Source organism: Montipora capricornis, chromosome 3, assembly GCF_036669925.1.
Source record: "Montipora capricornis isolate CH-2021 chromosome 3, ASM3666992v2, whole genome shotgun sequence".
In the NCBI taxonomy this organism is placed as follows: domain Eukaryota; kingdom Metazoa; phylum Cnidaria; class Anthozoa; order Scleractinia; family Acroporidae; genus Montipora; species Montipora capricornis.
Window position 1 is genome coordinate 19,816,826 of NC_090885.1, and position 20,313 is coordinate 19,837,138.

The 20,313-nt window shown below is 40.6% G+C and overlaps 1 protein-coding gene across 1 annotated transcript in view; it reads right to left on the minus strand.

Annotated features, from left to right (window-relative positions):
- LOC138039933 (uncharacterized) overlaps window positions 1–14,939 on the minus strand; it is a 34,818-nt gene extending 19,879 nt beyond the window's left edge. Inside the window, exons 1-5 of the mRNA XM_068885757.1 lie at window positions 14,865–14,939; window positions 11,107–11,262; window positions 6,227–6,403; window positions 4,806–4,970; window positions 356–487 (exon numbers count right to left, since the gene is read on the minus strand). Coding sequence (XP_068741858.1) covers window positions 356–487; window positions 4,806–4,970; window positions 6,227–6,403; window positions 11,107–11,262; window positions 14,865–14,939 — 705 coding nt within the window. The remainder of the gene's footprint in view (window positions 1–355; window positions 488–4,805; window positions 4,971–6,226; window positions 6,404–11,106; window positions 11,263–14,864) is intronic.
- Between the last annotated feature and the right edge of the window lie 5,374 nt (window positions 14,940–20,313).

Genomic DNA, 20,313 nt, shown 5'->3' on the forward strand with positions numbered 1-20,313 from the left:
ACCTTCAGTGATCTTCCAGATTTTAGAAGCACTGATGCAATTTTCATGATCTTTCACTAAGGTTGATCTTCCAGTTGAAATCCAATGACCCTTGCTCACTTACAGGGTACTCAAGAATGCGGCAAAACGTTTACTTTCTCCCAAAGAGCAAAAATCAGAAAGATATTTAATTCCCAAGAAAATATCGTACAAAAGGGATTTTCTCTGTAAAAAGGAGGCAACTTTGCGTGCTTTTTCATCAGTCCACAATGCCCGCGAATTCCCATCCCCCCACCCTCCTTGTATGTATTCGGGGTATGAATTAAGCCTCGATTTTCCCGCTTTCCTTCCTTTCACTCCTTATATCAAATCTCACTTCTGTATTTTCTCTTGAGCCTCCTGATATTTCTTCTTTGCCTCCTCCTTCGTCTCCTTTGTCGTCTTCTCCAGCGTCTACGAAGACGCCGTCTCCTTTGCCGCAGCTTTCGTAGTTTGTATCGTCGGCCACCTGAAAGGGATTGATTATCAAGATTTCAAAAGCACAACGAGCTGTCACATAACTGGTTAGTTTATCTATATTTAACCCAAGAGGTGAATGAAACAATTGCGTAAAAATAAATTTTCCTCTTATCTGGACCTAATTATTTTTGGCCAATGGTTGCATCTTTTGAAATCAAAAGCTCACGTAAATAACGAAGTTGAAGTTGAAGTAATCGCAAAATGATTGCAATAAATATGGTTATTATTGACCAAGCGTGAGGTTAAGATGGCTGAATATTGGCCAAATTCTTTTTTTGCGTGTTTATGGACCATAAACACGCAAAAAAGCGAAGGAGGCCAATATCCAGCCATCTTGACCGAACAAGCTTGGTCAATAAAGAATTTATTATATGGGATAACATAAAACAACAAAAAAATTATATTTGATCTTCCGGGACCAAGCGAGAAATCCCGAGCAGGCAGCATAACTCCATCTTGCCCGCTCGGGTAACCAATCACAGCGCGGGATTTGGTTCATCTTGCCCGCTCACGCAGACAGTCAGATAATAACACGAAATAATATTTTTAGGTATTGTCCTCGTAGTAGTCGTCGTCGTCCTTGTTTAAGCTCGCTACAGTTTCTCTGAAAGCCTACGGGAATCGAGCGCATAATTATCTGATTTTACCTGACGTCACGGCGGCCATCTTGGTGGAAAGAACGACACCGAAAAAGTCTTTTGGGAATTTGACTTTATTATTGTGCAAAATTTGAGCAACATGTTTCTATTTTTTTGGCAACAACCATTCTCGACCCCAGAGCTCTTCTCTTGACTGAGGGAGAGAAGAGCTCTGGGGAACCCCGAAACAAAGTGTCTTGTCGTTGGTTTTCGTGAAGAACAATCAAAAGCGTCTCTCATTGGTGCATTCATACTAGCACGAGTGAGCAGGCGCCGTAAGGTTCAAATAGCCAAGTTTTGGATATAAGAACCCAACTGCGCATGTTCTCCGACATAGAGTTTCCCAGAGCCTTGGGTCGATCCGAGGCTCTGGTGACGAGAATGGGCACCAACATGGTAGTCGCATCACGTGAGTGCACTTAAACACAAACAGTGATCAAAAACACTGCGAAGCAACACACTTTACATACTTCACGTTAAAGCATACATTCTCAAAGGTTATCCTTAAAATTCTGCAAACTATCTTTAGATTAATTCAAGAGAAAATGAGGGGACAGAAAAGGAGGCTCCCGGTCCAGCCCTTGGGATATGTCATGTCCACGAAAGTTATTTTTAGACGAGCGGAAGCCTTCCGAGACGTCCGCATGCAGGCCAACCTCGGTCCGATGTTTGAAAGAAAATATATATTCATCAGCCTTTCACGTGCGCCATCATTTTCTCTTTTCACTAAGAACCTGAGAGGGAGGCAAGACTGCATGCGGACGTCTCAGAAGACAGACTTCCGCTAAAACAAAGACTTCCGCTCGTCTAAAAATAACTTTCGTGGACCTAACATATCTCGGCCAACGCCTTGAGCCTCCCTCTCTGTCCCCTTATTTTCTCTTGATTAATTCTGTTGTGTTGCTTCACCCTTTGTATTTTTTTTTCTTATTAGTCTACGGCGAGTTTTAGGGAAAAATGTACGCGACACAAAACTGAGAACGATAGCACAAGTATCCTAAAACCACTCCAAATGCTATGAACAGAATGCTTGACGATATGTATTAGCTACACCATTAGCGTGAGATGAAAACAGTGTCAGGTTTTCGAGCCACCACGACGATCTCACTCGTTTGAGTCTGAATGTTATGAGAAATCCAGGGAGTCTGAAAAGTTGGTTGCGAGGTCGGAATTTTCGACCCCCTCTATCATACAGGTCTGTGCAGATTTCAAGCCAGGTATTCTTGTATGCGCTGATTGCACTGTATTCTCGGCATCAGCACGGTCACGAGTTTGTTCCATATTTGCCGTGAAAAGGTGGATTGCAGCGATGCTGTCCTCCATCGAGAAAACCACTTCCAACAAGTTAAGCTACGGCAATACGGGTAACAAAAACGTCCAACTTGTCTCGCAACATTTCTGCGAAACTACCGGTAGTCGAAAAGCAGTATTAACGTTGCGCGTTTTACATCCCACGCCAACCTGTCACGCAACAAAAAAAAAAGTGTTGCAATTGCAAGTTGCTACAGTGTGTTGCAGAAAGTAGAGGTCCGTTCTACTTTCTTCAGCAACTTGCAAAATATTTTTTGTTGCGAGACAGGTTTGGCATGACATGTAAAGCGCGCAACACTGCTTTTCGACTAGTTTCGCAGCAATGTTGCGAGACAAGTTGGGCGTTTTTGTTCCTCGTATTACCGTACCTTTAGGCCCCGTTTACAAGCAGGTAGGGCAACCCTATAGTTAGGGTTACCCTAGCAGGAGGGTCAAACATAGCCCGTGTTTACAAGCAAAATTTCACAAGTAGGGTTACCCTACCACCCGGGACAACTTTATGTGCTTGGTAACCGCCAGCATCACAAACACAATGAAAACCGCTAAAAAGTTGCCCCAGGTAGGCTAGCTGTCCCTAGCAGAGCGTTTGCAAGGCAGCTAGGGTTACCCTAGCACTCACACAGGGTTACCCCAGCGCCAGGGTAACCCTAGCTGCCTTGTAAACCCGCACGTCGTTGAAAAAAAGAAGAAATGTGTGAGTGCTAAGGTAACCCTCTTGCTAGGATAACCCTAGCACTAGGGTTACCCTACCTGCTTGTAAACAGGGCCTTAGTGTCATAATGACACCTCAAAGTTGGCCACTTGAATGGTTATTTTATTCTTGCCTGAGCTTAAATTTGTGGCATTCGGCGCAAAGTAAACATTTGTCTTGATTAACAAAATAGACATTGCATTAATTGGTCTCTTACGTTGTTGTCCTCGACGTCCTCTTCGTTCTCTCTTCATCGTCACTTTCTTCGAGAGGTTCCTTATCCTTATATAGGTGTTGCCCCTTCTTCTTGTAATTGGATAACGACGACCATTTCTACCTATATATCTCCCAAGGCGTTTCCTGATCTCTCTGAATTTGTGGCGTTTTAATCCAAGTAGCCATCTTCCTCTTCGGTATTTCACCTCGCGTGAGACACCCATGAATAGTATCCTGAAAGTCCACCTGAAGTAACGTATTTTTCCCCTCGATATTATAAAGTGTCTCCTGCCTTGCCTATGCACCATTTTTGACCCACCCTTGAAACGGACAAGCCATTTCTTGCCTTTGCGAATGATGGGTTGATAATTCCGGTTTATCTTTATCGTGCATCGTCCATTCAGAAAACCACGGATATCATATCTTTTTCCTTTCACATATACAGTGTATATTGGTTGATATTGTACCGCATAACGTTTCCTGTGATATATGACATACGAGGGGCTTTTCCCTTAAAAACAAACAAATGAACGGTAAATTGCTTTTGAAAACACAAAAATAACAAACAATATATTTCTGTTTGGCTAAAACCACCTCAATACATCAATGTGGCATTACTAAAAATACAGTACCACCATCCCCTATTCTCGAATTATTAACGCGCTCATTTAATTTCAACAACGCGGAACTTAACAAAAACACTTTCTTCCGAGCAGCAAACAAATAATTTAAAAACAAGCAAAAAAAGTCAACTTGAGCAAGCTTCTGGTTCTCTTCATTCACCGCGCTTTAAATAGTCGACTTAAATGAAATAGTTTAAAGTATCAAGACCGTCACCCTCCTCCCGTCCCTTGGCCCGTCCCTTGGCCCGTTCTAGCCCCATAGACCTTTTTCACGATGGCATGTTGGATTTGCTATTATCATCCAAATTAGCTACACTCTTCTGAGGGGGCAAACAACACAAGTTCGAGAGGTTATAACGAACATCTTGGCCACACAGATGATTTGCTTCAAGTTCATGGAATGTTTATCAGTCATTACAATCATTACACAAGTTACTTCGGCGTTTTTTTTAGCGAAAAATGAGCAGATAACGAAGTAGAAAGTCAAAATGTCAAAGGGAATCAAAAGATATAAAATTATTATAAAAGGTACTTAATTCTAAATACTAAAATGGACTTTTAGCAATGTTATTTCAATATTTTGACTAGCCGATTTTCCGCAATTTGCGTTTTTCCAATGTTTGCTCTTAGCATAACACATGGCTAATTTGCATGACAATTTGAAAACCAACATGGCGGCTATCGTGAATAAGGCCTATCATTAACAGCACGCTTTGACGTCTCTTAATTACGATTGAACTCTTTCCGTGGAGATGGGTCCAGACAAGCCAGAAAGTGTTCGCTGCGTAATACATTTGAGCTCTTTTATCATCCTACATTGTAACTTACTTTCTCTCCTCTTCCATCGCCGGATTCGCCTCCTTTCTCTGCGTCGTCGACGTCTTCTTCGGAGTTTTCTTCTTCTTCTCCTTCGTCTTTTTCTTTGCCTCGTCCTTCGTCGCCGTCTACGTCGACGTCTACGACGCTGTTTGCGCCTTTGCCTTCTGCTAACGCCTGCAAAAGTTTCGTTAATAGTTAATATACATTAGGCGACGATAAAACACATGAATGGCCTTAAACTGATGATGCGAAATCAGAATGAAATCAAAAGCAGATGACGCCATACATATCTTAAGCGACATTATAAGGAGTCACGTGAAGCTATGATCCTCGCAGTTATGAACGCAATCTTTGCAATTGCGTAAAGAAGCCTGAAAAATTCAGGACTTCAACGGGGTTTGAACCCGTGACCTCGCGATAACGGTGCGACGCTCTAACCAACGAAGCTATGAAGCCACTGACGTTGGGAGCTGGTCATTTGTGGGTTCCAATGTTCCCGTAAGGAATGAATCAACGATGAAATGATATATGAAATGGATCATATATAAACTGCGGATATTTTCAGGCTTCTTTACGCAATTGCAAAAATTGCCTTCATAACTGCGAGGATCTTAGCTTCACTTGATTTCATATCCGCAGTTCATATATGATCCATTTCATATATCATTTCATCATTACAAGGAGTACAGAATCCTCACTGATTTCGCATTTGAGGCAGCAAAAAAAACGTGACAGAAAGAATATGATTCAATGAAATTTTCCTCCCCTGAATTGCACGTTTCAAATTAAATTCCATCACTCAAGGAACAGGCCGGAAACTGCAAAACTACCCGCCGCATTTTACGGTAACGAATAAAGCGGATTCTTCACGTCACCAGCTTGGCCCAATTCCTCCTGTTTATGTTAAAAGACCATCTCCCATAACGTCCAAATAATTTATTCCATTTTTTATTGTACTTGAACAATAAATGCGCTCTAGAAAGCTTTTTCCCCACGCTACGGCTCCGTTTGTAATACCAATATCTCCTGCGTCCACGCAATAGGTAAAACCTTCCTCTTATTTGTACCTTCCGTCGCCCTCGTCTCGTTATCAAATTGTGGCGTCGTCCGTTCCAGACGAGCTTCAACCTTCGATGAGCTTTGTAGATTCGTTTTGTTATTCCGCCGACTATGGCAGAAAAATCCTTCCCTTTTCCTTACTGGATGGATCGACGCTCATAACGGATAAACATCAGAAACATGCCACCAGTGTACACAAAAATGTATTTTTTAAGGATTACAATGATTTTCAAACTCCCGAGGGGGCTTCCGAATATTCTTTTACCTAAGAGTATTTTTTACTGCCATTCCAGCTGCCTTTGAGAGGGAGATAATTTCTAATGGTTGAGCATAAAATAAATCATCGGTCTTCCATTTCTCAAGTAACTTACGTTTTCCTTGCTTCCTCCTTCGTCTTCTTCGGAGCCGTCGTCGGCGACGGCGACGGTGACGTTGCCTTCTTCGGCGTCTCCTGTGCCGTCTACGCTTCTTTCGCCTACGCCTGATTTTGCGTCTGAGTCGTCTGCGTTTTCGCCGTATAATTCTCTTCTGGCGGCGACGCCTAACAACTGAAACCAAAGGTAAAAATAGTTTGACTTTTATCAATTCTAAAAAGGCCAAAATGTTAGCGTGAATGGCAACAATCTTAAAAATGATATACCGGCGTTGAAAATATCTTGAATATGATTAGTTAAAATCCCGCAGGCCCTTTAATATTTGCTAGCAGATTAGTATACGACTTCCACGTGTGCTCTTCCTTGTCCTTCACATCTTATTACGGGATATTGAAGGAACTCACAATTTATCAGCTCCCAGATTACGTCTGTTCAATCCTGGGGCCCGTTTCTCGAAATTCCCGAAACTTTTCGGGCCTTTTTCGGGTGTCAAAATTCCCTTTGTATCTCACGAAACGAGAGGGTTAAGTCGTTAAACTTCACAGTTATTCTGCTTCTTGTTATCTTGAAAACATCGTAAAAGATCAGCTCTCCAAAGTAAGCGGATGGGAGTTTAAAAATGGCTTTTCGGGCCCGAAAAGCCGTTTGAGAAATTGCTAACAGCTTATTTTGGAAGGCCGATCTTTTAAAATGTTTTCAAAGTAACAAAAAGCAAACTGCTGTCAAGTTTGGCGACTTAAATCCTCTCCGTTCTTGAAATACAAAGGGAATTGTGACACCTGAAAATGGCCCCGGAACCTTTTATCTTAACGCCAACTGCTCACGTTGTTTCATTAAAGCCTCATCAATTACGCTAGTAAGTTTTCCTTGATAAGCCACCTTGTCAAGGAAAACTTGGCGACTGTACACACTAACAAGTTCTCCTTGAAACGTTTTTCCTTGACATGTCTCCTTGGTAGTGTAAATGGAAAATATGACAAGTTTTCCTTGACAAGTGCACTTGAAAAGTAATTTACATCAGCAAATTTCGTCCTTGACAAGTTTCTCCTTTGCAAATGTCCTTGTTCAAAAACTAGCATGCCAGTTTTTGATCAAGGACACTTGTCAAGGAAAAACTAGTCTTATTTTTCCATTTGCACTGCCAAGGAAAACTTGCTGGTGTAAATGAGGCGTAATTATCACCGACGACGAATTTTACGTATTGTTAACCAAAACTACGAAAAAAACCGATAAGAAACAGTTGCATTCAGAACTAAATGAGTTGAGAATGTTAATATGCTTTTTCTTTACAGTTTTCTGTGGCACTGCTGTATTGTATATAGGTTTCTCTCAAAGAGAAACAATTGTGAAACGATAAGGTTTTTGCTTATTTTTTTCAGTGTTAACTGAGCGACCTTTTAAAATATTTAACTTTAAAACGCTGCAATGAAATATTTCTTAAATTTTCTCTTGGTGTAAAGAACAGTGAAAGCTTACCAGTAAAACTTTGCGATAATTTAAGAAAACGTTTACTGTCTTTGAAAGTTAATTATAACTTGAGGAAAAACGTGTGGTGGATTGCATGGAGACTACCGGAGAAAATGACTGAATCCAACTAGCTGTGCACCATACAACTAAGAACGACACATACAACCTCGAAGAGAATGAAAATTGTAAAGCGTATTGTAAAATTGAGATTTTTTTGTTTAAAAAAACGACGCGGGTATTCGGTATTCGGGAATATCTCAAGAGCAGTCAAACTACTATAGTCGAAGGCTCATCGGTCCGACTCTCGTTTCTTGATGTTAAAATTCAGGAGAACAGTGAAGTAACAGACATTAATTGACAACGAGGTAGGTGCGGACAGGATGAAATAATAAATAATCAATGATATTTACCCAAGAAGCTCCACTCACCCCGCGAAAGTGGTTTTCAGGGAGGTACTGCATACGAACGAATTGAAATTTTAAAATGTTCGTTTTTTGAGGAGAGGGGAATACAAGAGAACCCGGACAAAAATCACTCAAAGCAGAGTAAAGAACCAACAAGAAACTTAACCCACATATGGCCACGAGTCCGGAATCGAACCCGGGCCACGTTGGTGGGAGGCCGCAGTGCTATCACTACTACGACATCCCGCTACCCTGAAATAAACCGCTAAGAAAGAAGAAGAAGCTAGTCAGCGATACAGCAGCTGGTGACCTGGTGATCAGTCACTTACTGGCAAAAAAACGTTAACTTTGGAATCTTACTGAAAATCATGATAAGAAACAAAAGTACGCTTTAAAAATCTACTCACTAACTTCACTTCTTTGGTAACAGACCGGGCCCAATATGTCAAGATCCCGGAAATGTTTCCCTGGAAGGGCTCTTTCGCTCGGTTTGCATAGGTAATAATAGTATAGTCCCTAGTAAAATTAAGGATTAAATAGCCCTTATGCGTGATGACGTCTGACCAGCTGATTACACCGCCAAACCTCGATTTCGAATCAAACTTGTAAATTTTAGCTTGAGCTGGATCCCAAAGGAGCAAACTTGTAAAGAAAATCCACTTGCGAAGAGTATTGCATGTCCAGATGATGTGAATAATTTTGTGCAAACGATCGAGACTTGGTGGTGAATTATTGAGCACGTGACGCTATCTTGCACGAGGCCTATTCACAAGTGTTTTCACAGCCTGTAAGCAGTCTCCTTTTGGCTCGAAAATCCGCCGAGAACGCAAAACAACTGACCGAACGACGCAATTGTGATAACCGAAACGGCGGATAAGAAAGGCGTAGTAAGAAAAGCGTAGGAAGACGAATGAAAAGACGCCAGCGCTATTCGCGGCTCGCGTCTTTGCCACTTGCATATCGCCTTGTTCGATTAGTTGTTTTGCGCGCTCGGCAGGTTTTCGAGTGCTCGCAGTCTCGTGCCTTCAACAGTTTGTTCAAATTACTCAAGTCGCGTAGCGACGAGAGCAATTTCAAAACTTTCAAAACACGAGTGAAATTAATCCTTAATAATAATAACAATAATTTACATTTCTAAAGCGCTTTACAAAATATTATATAAAAATATCAAAACTATTAAACGATTAAATTTTACAAATATTAAAATGTTAAAACAAATTGTAAGCCAGCTTGAACAAATGTGTCTTAAGCTTGGACTTAAAAATGACTACACTCTGGCTGTTTCGAATTTCACGCGGCAATTTCACGAGAACCCTTATGTTTACTTGTTTGCAATTTAGAAGGCCAAATTTCAAACTTCGCAAGCCATTCAAGTTCAGGAAGAGTCGTCAATTTTTCTTTCTGTCACTCAGTTTATAAACAACGAAAAGCCAAATATTTGTACTTTGTCTGGTATTTTAATTTTCGCTCGCAATGTTCAATTTCTTTATCATCTCTTCGTCGATCACAGCGAAATGCGGATAAGCTGGGTCAACCATTTTGATGACAAATGCAACTTATAACCGTAGCCAAGCAACGAACTAGCCAGTACCGTTTCAGTAATACAACCCTGTAGAAAGGGAAAGCCACACCGTGATTGAAAAATTTAAACTGTTTTTATATATTTTTTGGATAATTTTGTGATAATTATATGGGCTTAACTTACGGAATTGTAATATTCATTAACCAATATTATGGTAATTTCTTTGAATTTATTGTACACTTTGATTGACCAATCAAAATTGAGTAATTTGGGAGTATAGTCAGCGTTGCTTAAACAGCACATTTTCTAACCGAAGTTTAATCTTTAATACCTACCTTTTTTTACTTTAAACCGCACTCGTATAGGCCGACTCAATTTTCTGTTTCGTTTTACTGAATAGTAGCTTGTTGTCTTTCTTATCACAGGAAAGAGCTTTCCACCATAACTAATATAGCGGAGTTTTTTCCGCTCTAGCTCGCCCCAGTTCTTGTTCACTTTGACAATCATGTCACCACGGCGTAGGACTTTTAGTGTATGCCGCTTTCTCTGGAAGGTCAATAGGAAACGCACCCCGCTGAGCCTTTTAAAGCTGTGATGCCATTGGTAAAACCACACGTTTCTGCGTCGTTTTAATAGGCGAAACCTTCCTCGAATACGTGCTATCCATCGTCCTCTTCGTACTGTCACTCGAGACCATTTGTTCCTCCACATCAATCCTATCCTTCGGTAAACATTATGGATGGTCCTTCTTTTACCGCGCACGTTGAGAGAGAATTTTTTTCTTGTCTTTATCCGACAGAGTCGGCCCCGATAGGAGAGGAACCTGAACCCTGTGTGAAAAGAAAGTAGAATTAACGAGATATTCCCCAAGAAATCCAAACTTTAATTTCTTTCAATCTGCCACACATTGGACACTTTTATTCCGGACATCCAACCAAATAGCGCTACAACTGCTGTTTAAAAGAATTTTCATCTACTGACAGAGTAAACAAGAATTATTAGTGTGGTATAACTGAGATGACACCGCCTCCACTCAGTCAATGTGGTTAAACAATCAACCCCTGGATTGCCACCATAAATAGAAACTTTGTAGGGAAAAAGGGGAAAATGCACGACAGTTGGTATGTTTTGAGAAAAGTGTGTCGACAAATCGGGCACGATTTTACGTGGAACTCCATGACAACCGATTAGAAACCACCAGGAGCCCATGACTAGGAGAGAACAACAGGCATGTATTCCTGTCAGTGCGTGACCGATTTATTTTTAGTTTGAATTTAATGCGAACGAGACTCCCGAAGGAGCCCGATGACCAATCAAAAGTAACTAACGACGTCGAAGCTCTACCAACCTGGAACTGCCTCTTTTTTTTGGCGGAAAAGATAGTCTAAAAATAGGACGTTCTGTATGTATTTCGTCGATTTTGATTGCAGTTTACTGATTGACCAACCAGAATATCTACAGATTCCTCAAGATGCGCAACTCACTTTTTCGTCTTCTTTGACGCCTTCTTCGCCGTCTTCTTCGTCTTCCACGGAGTTTGATTCGTCGTCTCCTTCTCTTAAGTCTTCGCCGCCTTCGTCCGAGCTTCCGTCTTCTTCTTCGCCTTCGTCTAAGAAGTCTTCTACGCCGGCTTGACATACCTAAAAAAAATTCTTAATTAAAATTACAATTTTCTCCTCCTTTTTCAGGTCTTAACACAATGACTGCTGAACAAATTATTCAAAACTTTTGATAAGCTGTCTTTTAGAAAAAGGGTTCGATTAACTATCATGGTTAAACTGAACCTAAACTCAAATATTTTCTTTCTATAATGTAAATGTTTTCAACAAGAACAAACATGTTTGCATTTTCGCTTTAAGTTTTTTTCTTTCAATGTGTCTCACACAAACCGACCGAGCTGTGGGTTGAACAGGGGTCTATTTTTCATTTGATGTCAGAAGCTGCTTTGATATGCAAACGTACTTTGTAAACACGAATACAGAACAGGTTTAAACATAAAATCAGCATATGCCATTCTGGCCATACCTCAATTTTAATCATAATGCAAGTAAACTTTTATTAGAAATTGTAATGGCGTAAATTGTACTTGTGGATATCTTACCTCGTCGTCCGCGTATTTTACGTCGAGCTCGCAGTTGTCTTCGTTTCCGCCGCCTGAAATAACTTCTTATTCTACGTAATATTCTTCGACGCCGGCGCCGTCGTCTGCGCAAACGTCTTCTTCTTATTTTCAGGATTTTCCCGCGACTTAAACGACCTGTAACCCAGTTAAATATTCTTTAAAGGGAAGCTACACTTTTAGAACAAATTAACGCTAATTGTTGAAAATACTGACTTATATCATGTTATGGTTGTGAACAGAGAGAAATCTCATTTCCGCAATTGCGAGTAAAAATAGTTATAGACTATTTGCGCCTTTTAAATTTCTAAGGCGCAGTCATTTTGTGTTTTTACCTCCAAATGCTAATTCCACATTTTAGATCACGCCACAGTCTTAGTGGAACGGTTCCATTTGGCTACTACTAGCGTGCAAGCGGCAAACTTTGAAAGATATAATTCTTAACTCTGTCGCGGGGTCTAAAATGCAAAAAGCAAACAACGGACCTAAAAAGGTCCATCCTTGCGCAGTGAAATAACCATGTTGAAGGTTTAGGACGGAATAACATGAGCATACCAAAAAGGAATCTTTATCATTTTCGTCTGCTTGTGTTCTCGATGGAATTTGATCGTCTGGGTAAAGGAGTTCTTAGAAGGACTGTTGCTAACAGCGAAAAATATTCATCTATCGTTTTCGCATCGTTTTCATATATCCACTCCACAACGTTCAACAACGGACTTTTGTCCCACGCTATCAAGAAAAAATGAGGGGACAGAGAGGGAGGCCCAAGGCGTTGGCCGGGATATATTATGTCCACGAAAGTTATTTTTAGACGAGCGGAAGTCTTTGTTCTAGGGGAAGTCTTTCTTCCGAGACGTCCGCATGCAGTCTTGCTTCGCTCTCAGGTTCTTAGTGAAAAGAAAAAATGATGGCGCACGTGGAAGGCTGATGAATATATATTTTCTTTCAAACATCGGACCGAGGTTGGCCTGCATGCGGACGTCTCGGAAGACTTCCGCTCGTCTAAAAATAACTTTCGTGGACATGACATATCCCAAGGGCTGGACCGGGAGCCTCCTTCTCTGTCCCCTCATTTTCTCTTGACGCTATTCAAGTCATCGTTTTCAGAAGCCTTCGATTTCAACGATTTCCTCTCATGTGTTTTCGAATGTCTTCTCCGCCCTGACGTCGTCGTTTTCAAAAGTCTCCGTTTACATCTATCCACAGTACAGCCGGAGCGTTTTCAAAACGATGCGTTTTCAAAAGTCTCTACTTTGCAAACCATTTTTGAAAGCCTCCGTTTCCGTCAGTGTTTTCGAGCGTGGACGTTTGAAAACAGAGACCTCTGAAAACGAGGACGGCAGGGCGTAGAAAACGTTTGAAATCAATTTCAAACAAAAGCACATTAGTGCGGAAAGGAACGAAAAAAATGAAAGGAAAAGAACTTTATTTAAGTGTCCTGTCTTTTGGTGCTGGAGCACTAACTGGGGACACTGGAAACTGAAATTAACAATTAATGCAAATCAAGTCAAATGTTGGTTTTTGTAGTGGATGGGGCCCTACAAAGTAACAGAAACAACCATAATAAGGTATAAATTCCAAATGACGGAGTCAGGAAAAGGAAAATTCCAATTACATTTTTCCACGCGCGCTGAAATGATTGTTTTCTTTTTTGTAACAAAAACATTCTATAACAAAAGTATTTCGAACAATTCAGCAGAACTAGCGAAGAGATTCTTATTTTTGTCGTTCCTTTCAGTGCCTTCAACTTTCTCGCAGAAGTCTTAAGAAACTGGCTTCTTGACTTTTAACCCAGATCATTTTTGGAATTTGTATCATTTACTTCTACGACTGTTTCCAACAATTCTGGTTAGCCTTAAATTTGTCATCTTTTACGATTATAAGAATAAAAAGTAACAACACTATCCGACGTTTCGGAGTCAGACATGACCCCATTCGTGCTAAAGTTTTTGTTTGACCTTCGCCTTTTGTATTCTAGCAAAAATTGTAAATATCTTAGTGTCAACTATCGTTTAATTTCCATTTATGCATGTCTTTGTTTTGACCTAACGCCCGTTGTATTTAAATTGCGAATTTTTCCAGTACAGTTTAACCTTGATAATGGGGTCATGTCTGACTCCGAAACGTCGGATAGTGTTGTTACTTTTTATTCTTAATACGTTTTCTAAATCGATCCTTCTTAAAGTTTACGATTATAATCAAGATAATAGTGCAAAACTGAGGAACTAAAAACGATTCATGAATATGTAGTTAAAAATGCGCGAGTGTGACATCAACTATTTAACAACGTAATTTACAACGAGGCATCGTGGCCCAATGGTTGAAAACCCTATGCTCCGGCTTAAAAAACCAGGTTTCAAAAATAGCCAACGGGGTACCTCGTTCCAATTTCAGTTGTCTCCCTTACACACGGTACCACAAACGAATAGCTTTAAATACTTTTAAGTATGAACAAAGTTTCGTTACTTTTTCCTAAGACAAAGTAAAAGTCTACTCACGTAAGTGCTTCATTTTCAAAAGCCTGCTCCAACGCCTTCCACTTCTGACTTTAGCTCCTTTTTTCGTAATTTTTACTCTCCTTAATCTGTGCCTTCTTAAACGCAAGTAGCGTATACGCTTGGTCATAATAGGTATCCGCAGACCTCTGACACGACGACGCGTCACCAATCTTCCTTTGATCTGTCTGATAGGGACATATCTCCTTTCAATGAACGCCGACAGATGAACACGTTTAATTATCGTCCAACCTTTGTAACGAAGATACCACTTTTTTCCACGAATGACTTTACGAAGACGTCCATTTATTCGCACGAACCAACATCCGTGTGTTCTTATTATTTTGCGGTATTTACCGAGGACTAAAAGCTTTATCGTGCGAATGATCTGAAGTCTGCGTCCAACTGTGTAGACGAATCTTCGCTTCCCCACGATTGGATAAGTTTTCCTTCCGTAATAGACGATTCTCCTTCCTATTAGGGACCAAAGAAAGCCGTGTTGTGAGATAAGAACTTAGAACGCCTTCTTCCTGGTAGCACTAGGGAGTGGTACGGCTATTGCTTTCCAGGGAATTGTTCCTTTGTTTGTTTAAGGGCTTATTTTTCCTGCTAACAGAGTCCCCGTTACCGATTTTTCCCGAATAGTTTGCTGCTCTAGTGTTCCCAAGTGACCAAATAATTCTTGCGTGTAACGCCGTGCCATCATCTCGAATTAACTGCAGTAAGAAGACGATTTTACTAGGTATTTATATTCGAAACTTTTCAAAAACATTTTTCAAAAACCAGTTTGTTTCGTCAACACTCGTGGCGGTTCGATCATCGATCAAACAGCGTTGCAAACAAAAGAAGATGGTAGTAGGGTAACACTAATCTTGCTTGATATACCTATCCCACTCAGAATGATTATGGCTAAACTTTGGCGTTAACTTAGCTAAATTAGATCTATTATTTTCACTAGAGGAATGCAATCGCTTTAGCGGACCTCAGAAAGCACATATACTCATCCGTAAAAACGCTAACAAGTTTAAATTTTAATTTTTTTAAGTTAAGAGTTTCCATGGTACTGAAAACAAAGTTAGTAAACAGACTAAGCGAATTTAAGTGTGCTTTTGCACAATGCAGTTGTTATAGTTGAATTTATTTTGCTTCATTTGTTCTTGAATTAAGCTACAGATTTAGTAACTGGGTTTAAACTTACTTCGCCTCTTCCTTCGCCTTTTCCGTCTTCTGGCAATTTTTCGACGCTTTTTCCTCAGCAGCCGTCGCGTCCTTCTCCGCCTTCTTCGCCGTCTCCTCCTTCTTCGCCTCCTTCTTCTTCCTGAAGATAAAACAGGATGTTATTAGATATGTCTGTATTCTTCTAAATCCCTGTTTATGCAAAGCATTTTTCTCAGTTTTGACAAAACACTGATGTGAAGTAACAAGATAATATAAGTAGAACATAATTATTTGAATTCTATTTTGTACGATCAGTTGGGGATCAGTTGTACGCATGACCGCGTGGAGTGTTTTTATTGGTGTCGTCCTTGAAACAAACACTCAACTCAATCATAATAATAATAATAATAATAATAATAACGACGAAATACTCCTCATTTGAATAAGGCAGAATATGGGGATTCGCTGTCTCACTTCATATTCTCCTGGTTGTAAAGAAATTAGAATTTACAACTACAAATAGATATTGCGATCAAGTGACCAAAGAATACATATACAGTCACAGAGAACGCACAGACAGTCTTCCTCTTCTTGAAAATGCAAACGAATCTTATGATCAAGACAGGAACAGAAAGAAGAGGGATTAAAATCACATTTTTTTCCTAGTGAGCGTGGCCTCCGGAAGGCTTCGCGTTCAAGACCTCTCTCCCAGCTTCTAACTGAAGAAAATTGCCGTGTGGGCCCTCGTTTCGAAAGTGATTGGAAGTGGTGGACTTTCAATCAAGGATCAATACATACTTCTTTGTTGCCTCCGTCGACGCCACCCAACTCTAAATCTTCTCCTGCCTGTGATAAAAGTGAAAAACATTAAACAGGTCGAAAAATAGATTGATCCTTAAATAAAATTGCATACGACCGCCCCCCCACCCCCTCATAATATCAAAGAAGAAAACATGACAACGCTAGCTTTCAGAAAGGATTCAAGACTGATTTTGTCGAGAGAGGTCTTCTTTTCTTTGGATCTTATCCTCTTCAAGATTGTCAAAATGCATTCACCTCTAGAACCTGTTGCACTCGCCGGTTATTATGTGGGACAAAATTTGACCCATCTAAACCTTTTTGAACGAAAACGCTTACACTGAAAAGCTTGCTACATTAAAATTACATATCAATCTGTGTATTAACATTAAAGATAAGTACAGTATACGTAAATCAAAAAAGAAGCAGGAGAGCCCAGCAAAGAAGATGGTCTGACAATAGTCAAATCTCGATCTCAACTTCTCAAACCGTGCCATCCAGGACCGTGATCGCTGGAGAGAGCTACGTCATGTGACTACACATTCTGCTATAGGCGAAGATTGTGTTATATGATGATATGTAAATCGTACCATTCCTTTATTCACAGTGAGTTAAGTGATTTATGTTGGTTTTTACTGGTTTAATCCTTACGTGGATCATTTCTTTATCACCTTCCCAACCCATAATATTGTCCTTTTTATAGGGTTCTTTGCATAAAAGCAAAGGATGTTTAGACTGTTCAAGGAATCGAAGCATTATCCCCTTATCCTTTATTCCATTTCGTTGTTTATGAAAGTCTTTATTGTGCTTGTAAGGGTAGAATACGGTTGTTGTTGTTGTTACTTATGTCCAGTAGCCTGCTTGCAGGCGGTAGTTGTTGTGTCGCCACGAAACACTATCAGACGCCATATTGGAAGAGCGTGGGATAGGTCTGAGCCCTGTGACAAAACGACGGGGTGGGGAGTGGGAAGAGCGGAGAGAAAACCGCCTGCACGAAAACCAGACTTTTCTTGGTAGCCGCCCACTTTCTTTTCAGCTTCCGGTTGCATGTCACGCCACAATAATTGACCAATAAGTAAGAGACTGTAATAAGGCTGTCAATCACTGAAGCGTGTAGCTGTAAACAAACTTGCTCTGGTCAACTAAAAAAGCCGTAAGCAAACCGGCAGAAACTGCAGTAAAGGGTAAGTGTAGGTTTTTCCCATTGCAATTTCTTGTTTAATACGGAAAGTTTGAAAAATTTGGCAGCGAGAAAACAGTGGGCAATATTCCTGTCGGTGCACTTTGCGATCAACTGCGGCTTTGATTTATGGTTTTGATTTACAGTGAAGCAATGCATTTTATGAAATCTAACTTGACGTTTCGTATATGGCAACATACATTTTCAAAAGTAACCTTCATTATATGAAAAATATTTATATTTCAAAACAAATTGAGAGCGATCTGTAATAAAGTGACAATTAGCATTTAAGGTCGGATTCAATTCCTGTGTAAACAAGGTTTCGTTTGCAGTGGTAATCAGTTTTCCCAGACGCGAGAATTTCAAAATGATCCCATTTTATGTTATGTCCAGTCGTCATAATATGATCAGCAATATCTGATGTGTGTTCATGCTTGGAGAGCGCTTCAAAATGTTCAGCTTTTCTATCCTGCAGTCGGTGCTTCGTTTTGCCGATGTAGAAGTCATCGCAATCCCAACAACTTGCCTTGTAAACAACTTTCGATCTGTGGGAACGATTCAAGCGATCTTTGCAGGGAAAGAAAGATTTGATTCGCCGAGTGTTAAGAAAAATAACTTTTAGATTAACGATATAATAAAACTTATTTACGTACACAAGATTAACTATGTTATTTTTTTTTTCATCTGTCTTTTGGCCGAAAGGAAGCGTTCCTCCAGCGCTTGCTCTGCAGAGCAGGAGATGAAGATAGGAGGATCTTCGATAATTTTCTTAGAACTCTCTGGGGTGAATTCTGCTGCCGAACACAAACCTTCCAGTTCGACAATCTGATCTGATATGATGCTCTTCAGTGGGCAAATTACAAGCACTGACACCGGACGACCTTCAAGTTTCTCACTTTCGGCTATCGCAAACACTGTAAATATCATGCTTTTCCCAAAGCCAGTGGGAAGCACGGCCAGCACATCTTCATCATTTAGTAAACTAACTATTGCCTGTTTTTGTTCACGCTTCAAAAGAACGCTCCTTTCTCTTGTCGCCAAGAAATCTAAAGCACTTTGAATCGCTCGATCGACATTCGAACTCATCATTTTGCCTATGGTGACAAGAGCGGTATATGAATATTAAATCTTGTGTTGATTGACAGCATGTCTGCCGACCAATCAGAAGACAGCGTCCACCGGCGGACGCTGCGAAATTGTGCTACTCAAAGGGGGCTGGTTTTCGGGCAGGCGGTTTTTCTCTCTCCTCTCCGCCCCCCTCCCCTCGCTCGCTTTGTCGACCCTCTACCCGGCCCAGACCTAGCCGCGCGAATCCAAGATGGCGACCTCATTACGAATTCCGGTTTTTCGGCCATCCAACCGCCTGCGTGCAGGCTATATGTCCAGCGATGCTCGTAATTTGATGCACACCAATTTTGATATCCAACACCAAGTTTCCCGTTAAGTCTGAACCGTGACATTTGCCACACACATGGGCAATGGGTGTTGGGTGCGGTTATCATTATTTTAGAAGCAGAGTTTAGGGGACACTTTGTGGCGTTAATTGTACAGGTTTTTGATAAACGCGTGATGTTAAAGTGAGGAGGAAGAGCAAAGAGACACTCTCTGATGCTTATTAAAATCGGCGCACGTCTTATCACCTACACTTCGGGATAATAGCTTCCTGTAGTCTTAAATGTTTCAATACGTAAAGTTCTGGTCCATCAGTTATTCCTTGAGTGGTATACACCAACACAACTGTTTACTTCTGCGTTGGTGAAAATAGTGGATGTTTCGCTATCTTCCTCGCATTTAAGGAAAATATCCATCAGTAATAGATTCACCTTCACTTCTGTGAATTTTCTCAACCTTTATTTCAAGCCACACACGGTTGATATAACTATAACTGATTACAAATTGAAAGAAGGCAACATGTACATTCACCTTTGAGAGTAATAGTTTCCGAAATAATGCTGGGACCAATTCCTTTTGGGCGGCTCACTTGCCTAATCCAACTTCTTCTTCCTCTACCGACCCTGCCAACCACTGCAAAGCTGCCTCTAAAAGTGAGCTTTTTAGGTCTCTGCAGGCCCAATCGTCGCAGACTAGAGATGTAGTATCTTCCGTACCTAAATGCCTCGTCTTGAGCAGCAACAAGTACGATTCTCCTGCACGATTAAAAACATAAATAAGAACAAGCCACAAGAAGCGAGTACTCTGGGCTTCACTTTGATACTTTTTTTTTTCGGTTCATAGGTTAATAATTGATGCCGTTGACGGGTAATACTGTTCGTCCTCTTGAACAATAAATCAAAAACTCGTTCAAGGACAACCAACTAAATATTTGTTATAATCATAGCGTTTTCCAGATAGGAGGGAACTTATGCAACAAGACAACGAAAAGGTAACAAAGCCGCTTCATTTTCAAGCATGAAATGTTGAGCATGATATTTGAGCCAAGGAAGAAAACTGTAAGTAAACATGGAATGCCTTGACTTAGTCTCTCCAAGATTTTTAAACTGATCGTCTCTGCTTACAAAGGAAGGCAGCTCGCTTCCGGTTGCCATGCGTGGAAAAACGACTCAGTTTTAACCCAGGGGGAGGGGGGCGGAGTTCTCCCAGAAAAATTGGGTGGGGTGTGCGGCCCACTTCCTGAAACCCTTATCCTATTTCAGATCAAAAACTGGCGATTTTCCTTACTCTAATACTCTAATTCATACCTGACCAATCATTTGATACCCTATTCGAGACCTGTTTTCATTGAGACCTATTTCAGCTGTTACACGGTTGGCATAATAATTTGAGAAGGGCTGTAATTGATGGTCTTATCGATTAATGATGATGAAGTAGCTTCTAAAAAAACAAACCCGATTCAAGAAATGGTCAAAATGGATACCCTATTTCAGACCAAAACGGCTAAGAAACCATATCCTTTGGGGCCGCACCTAACTACATTTCCCAT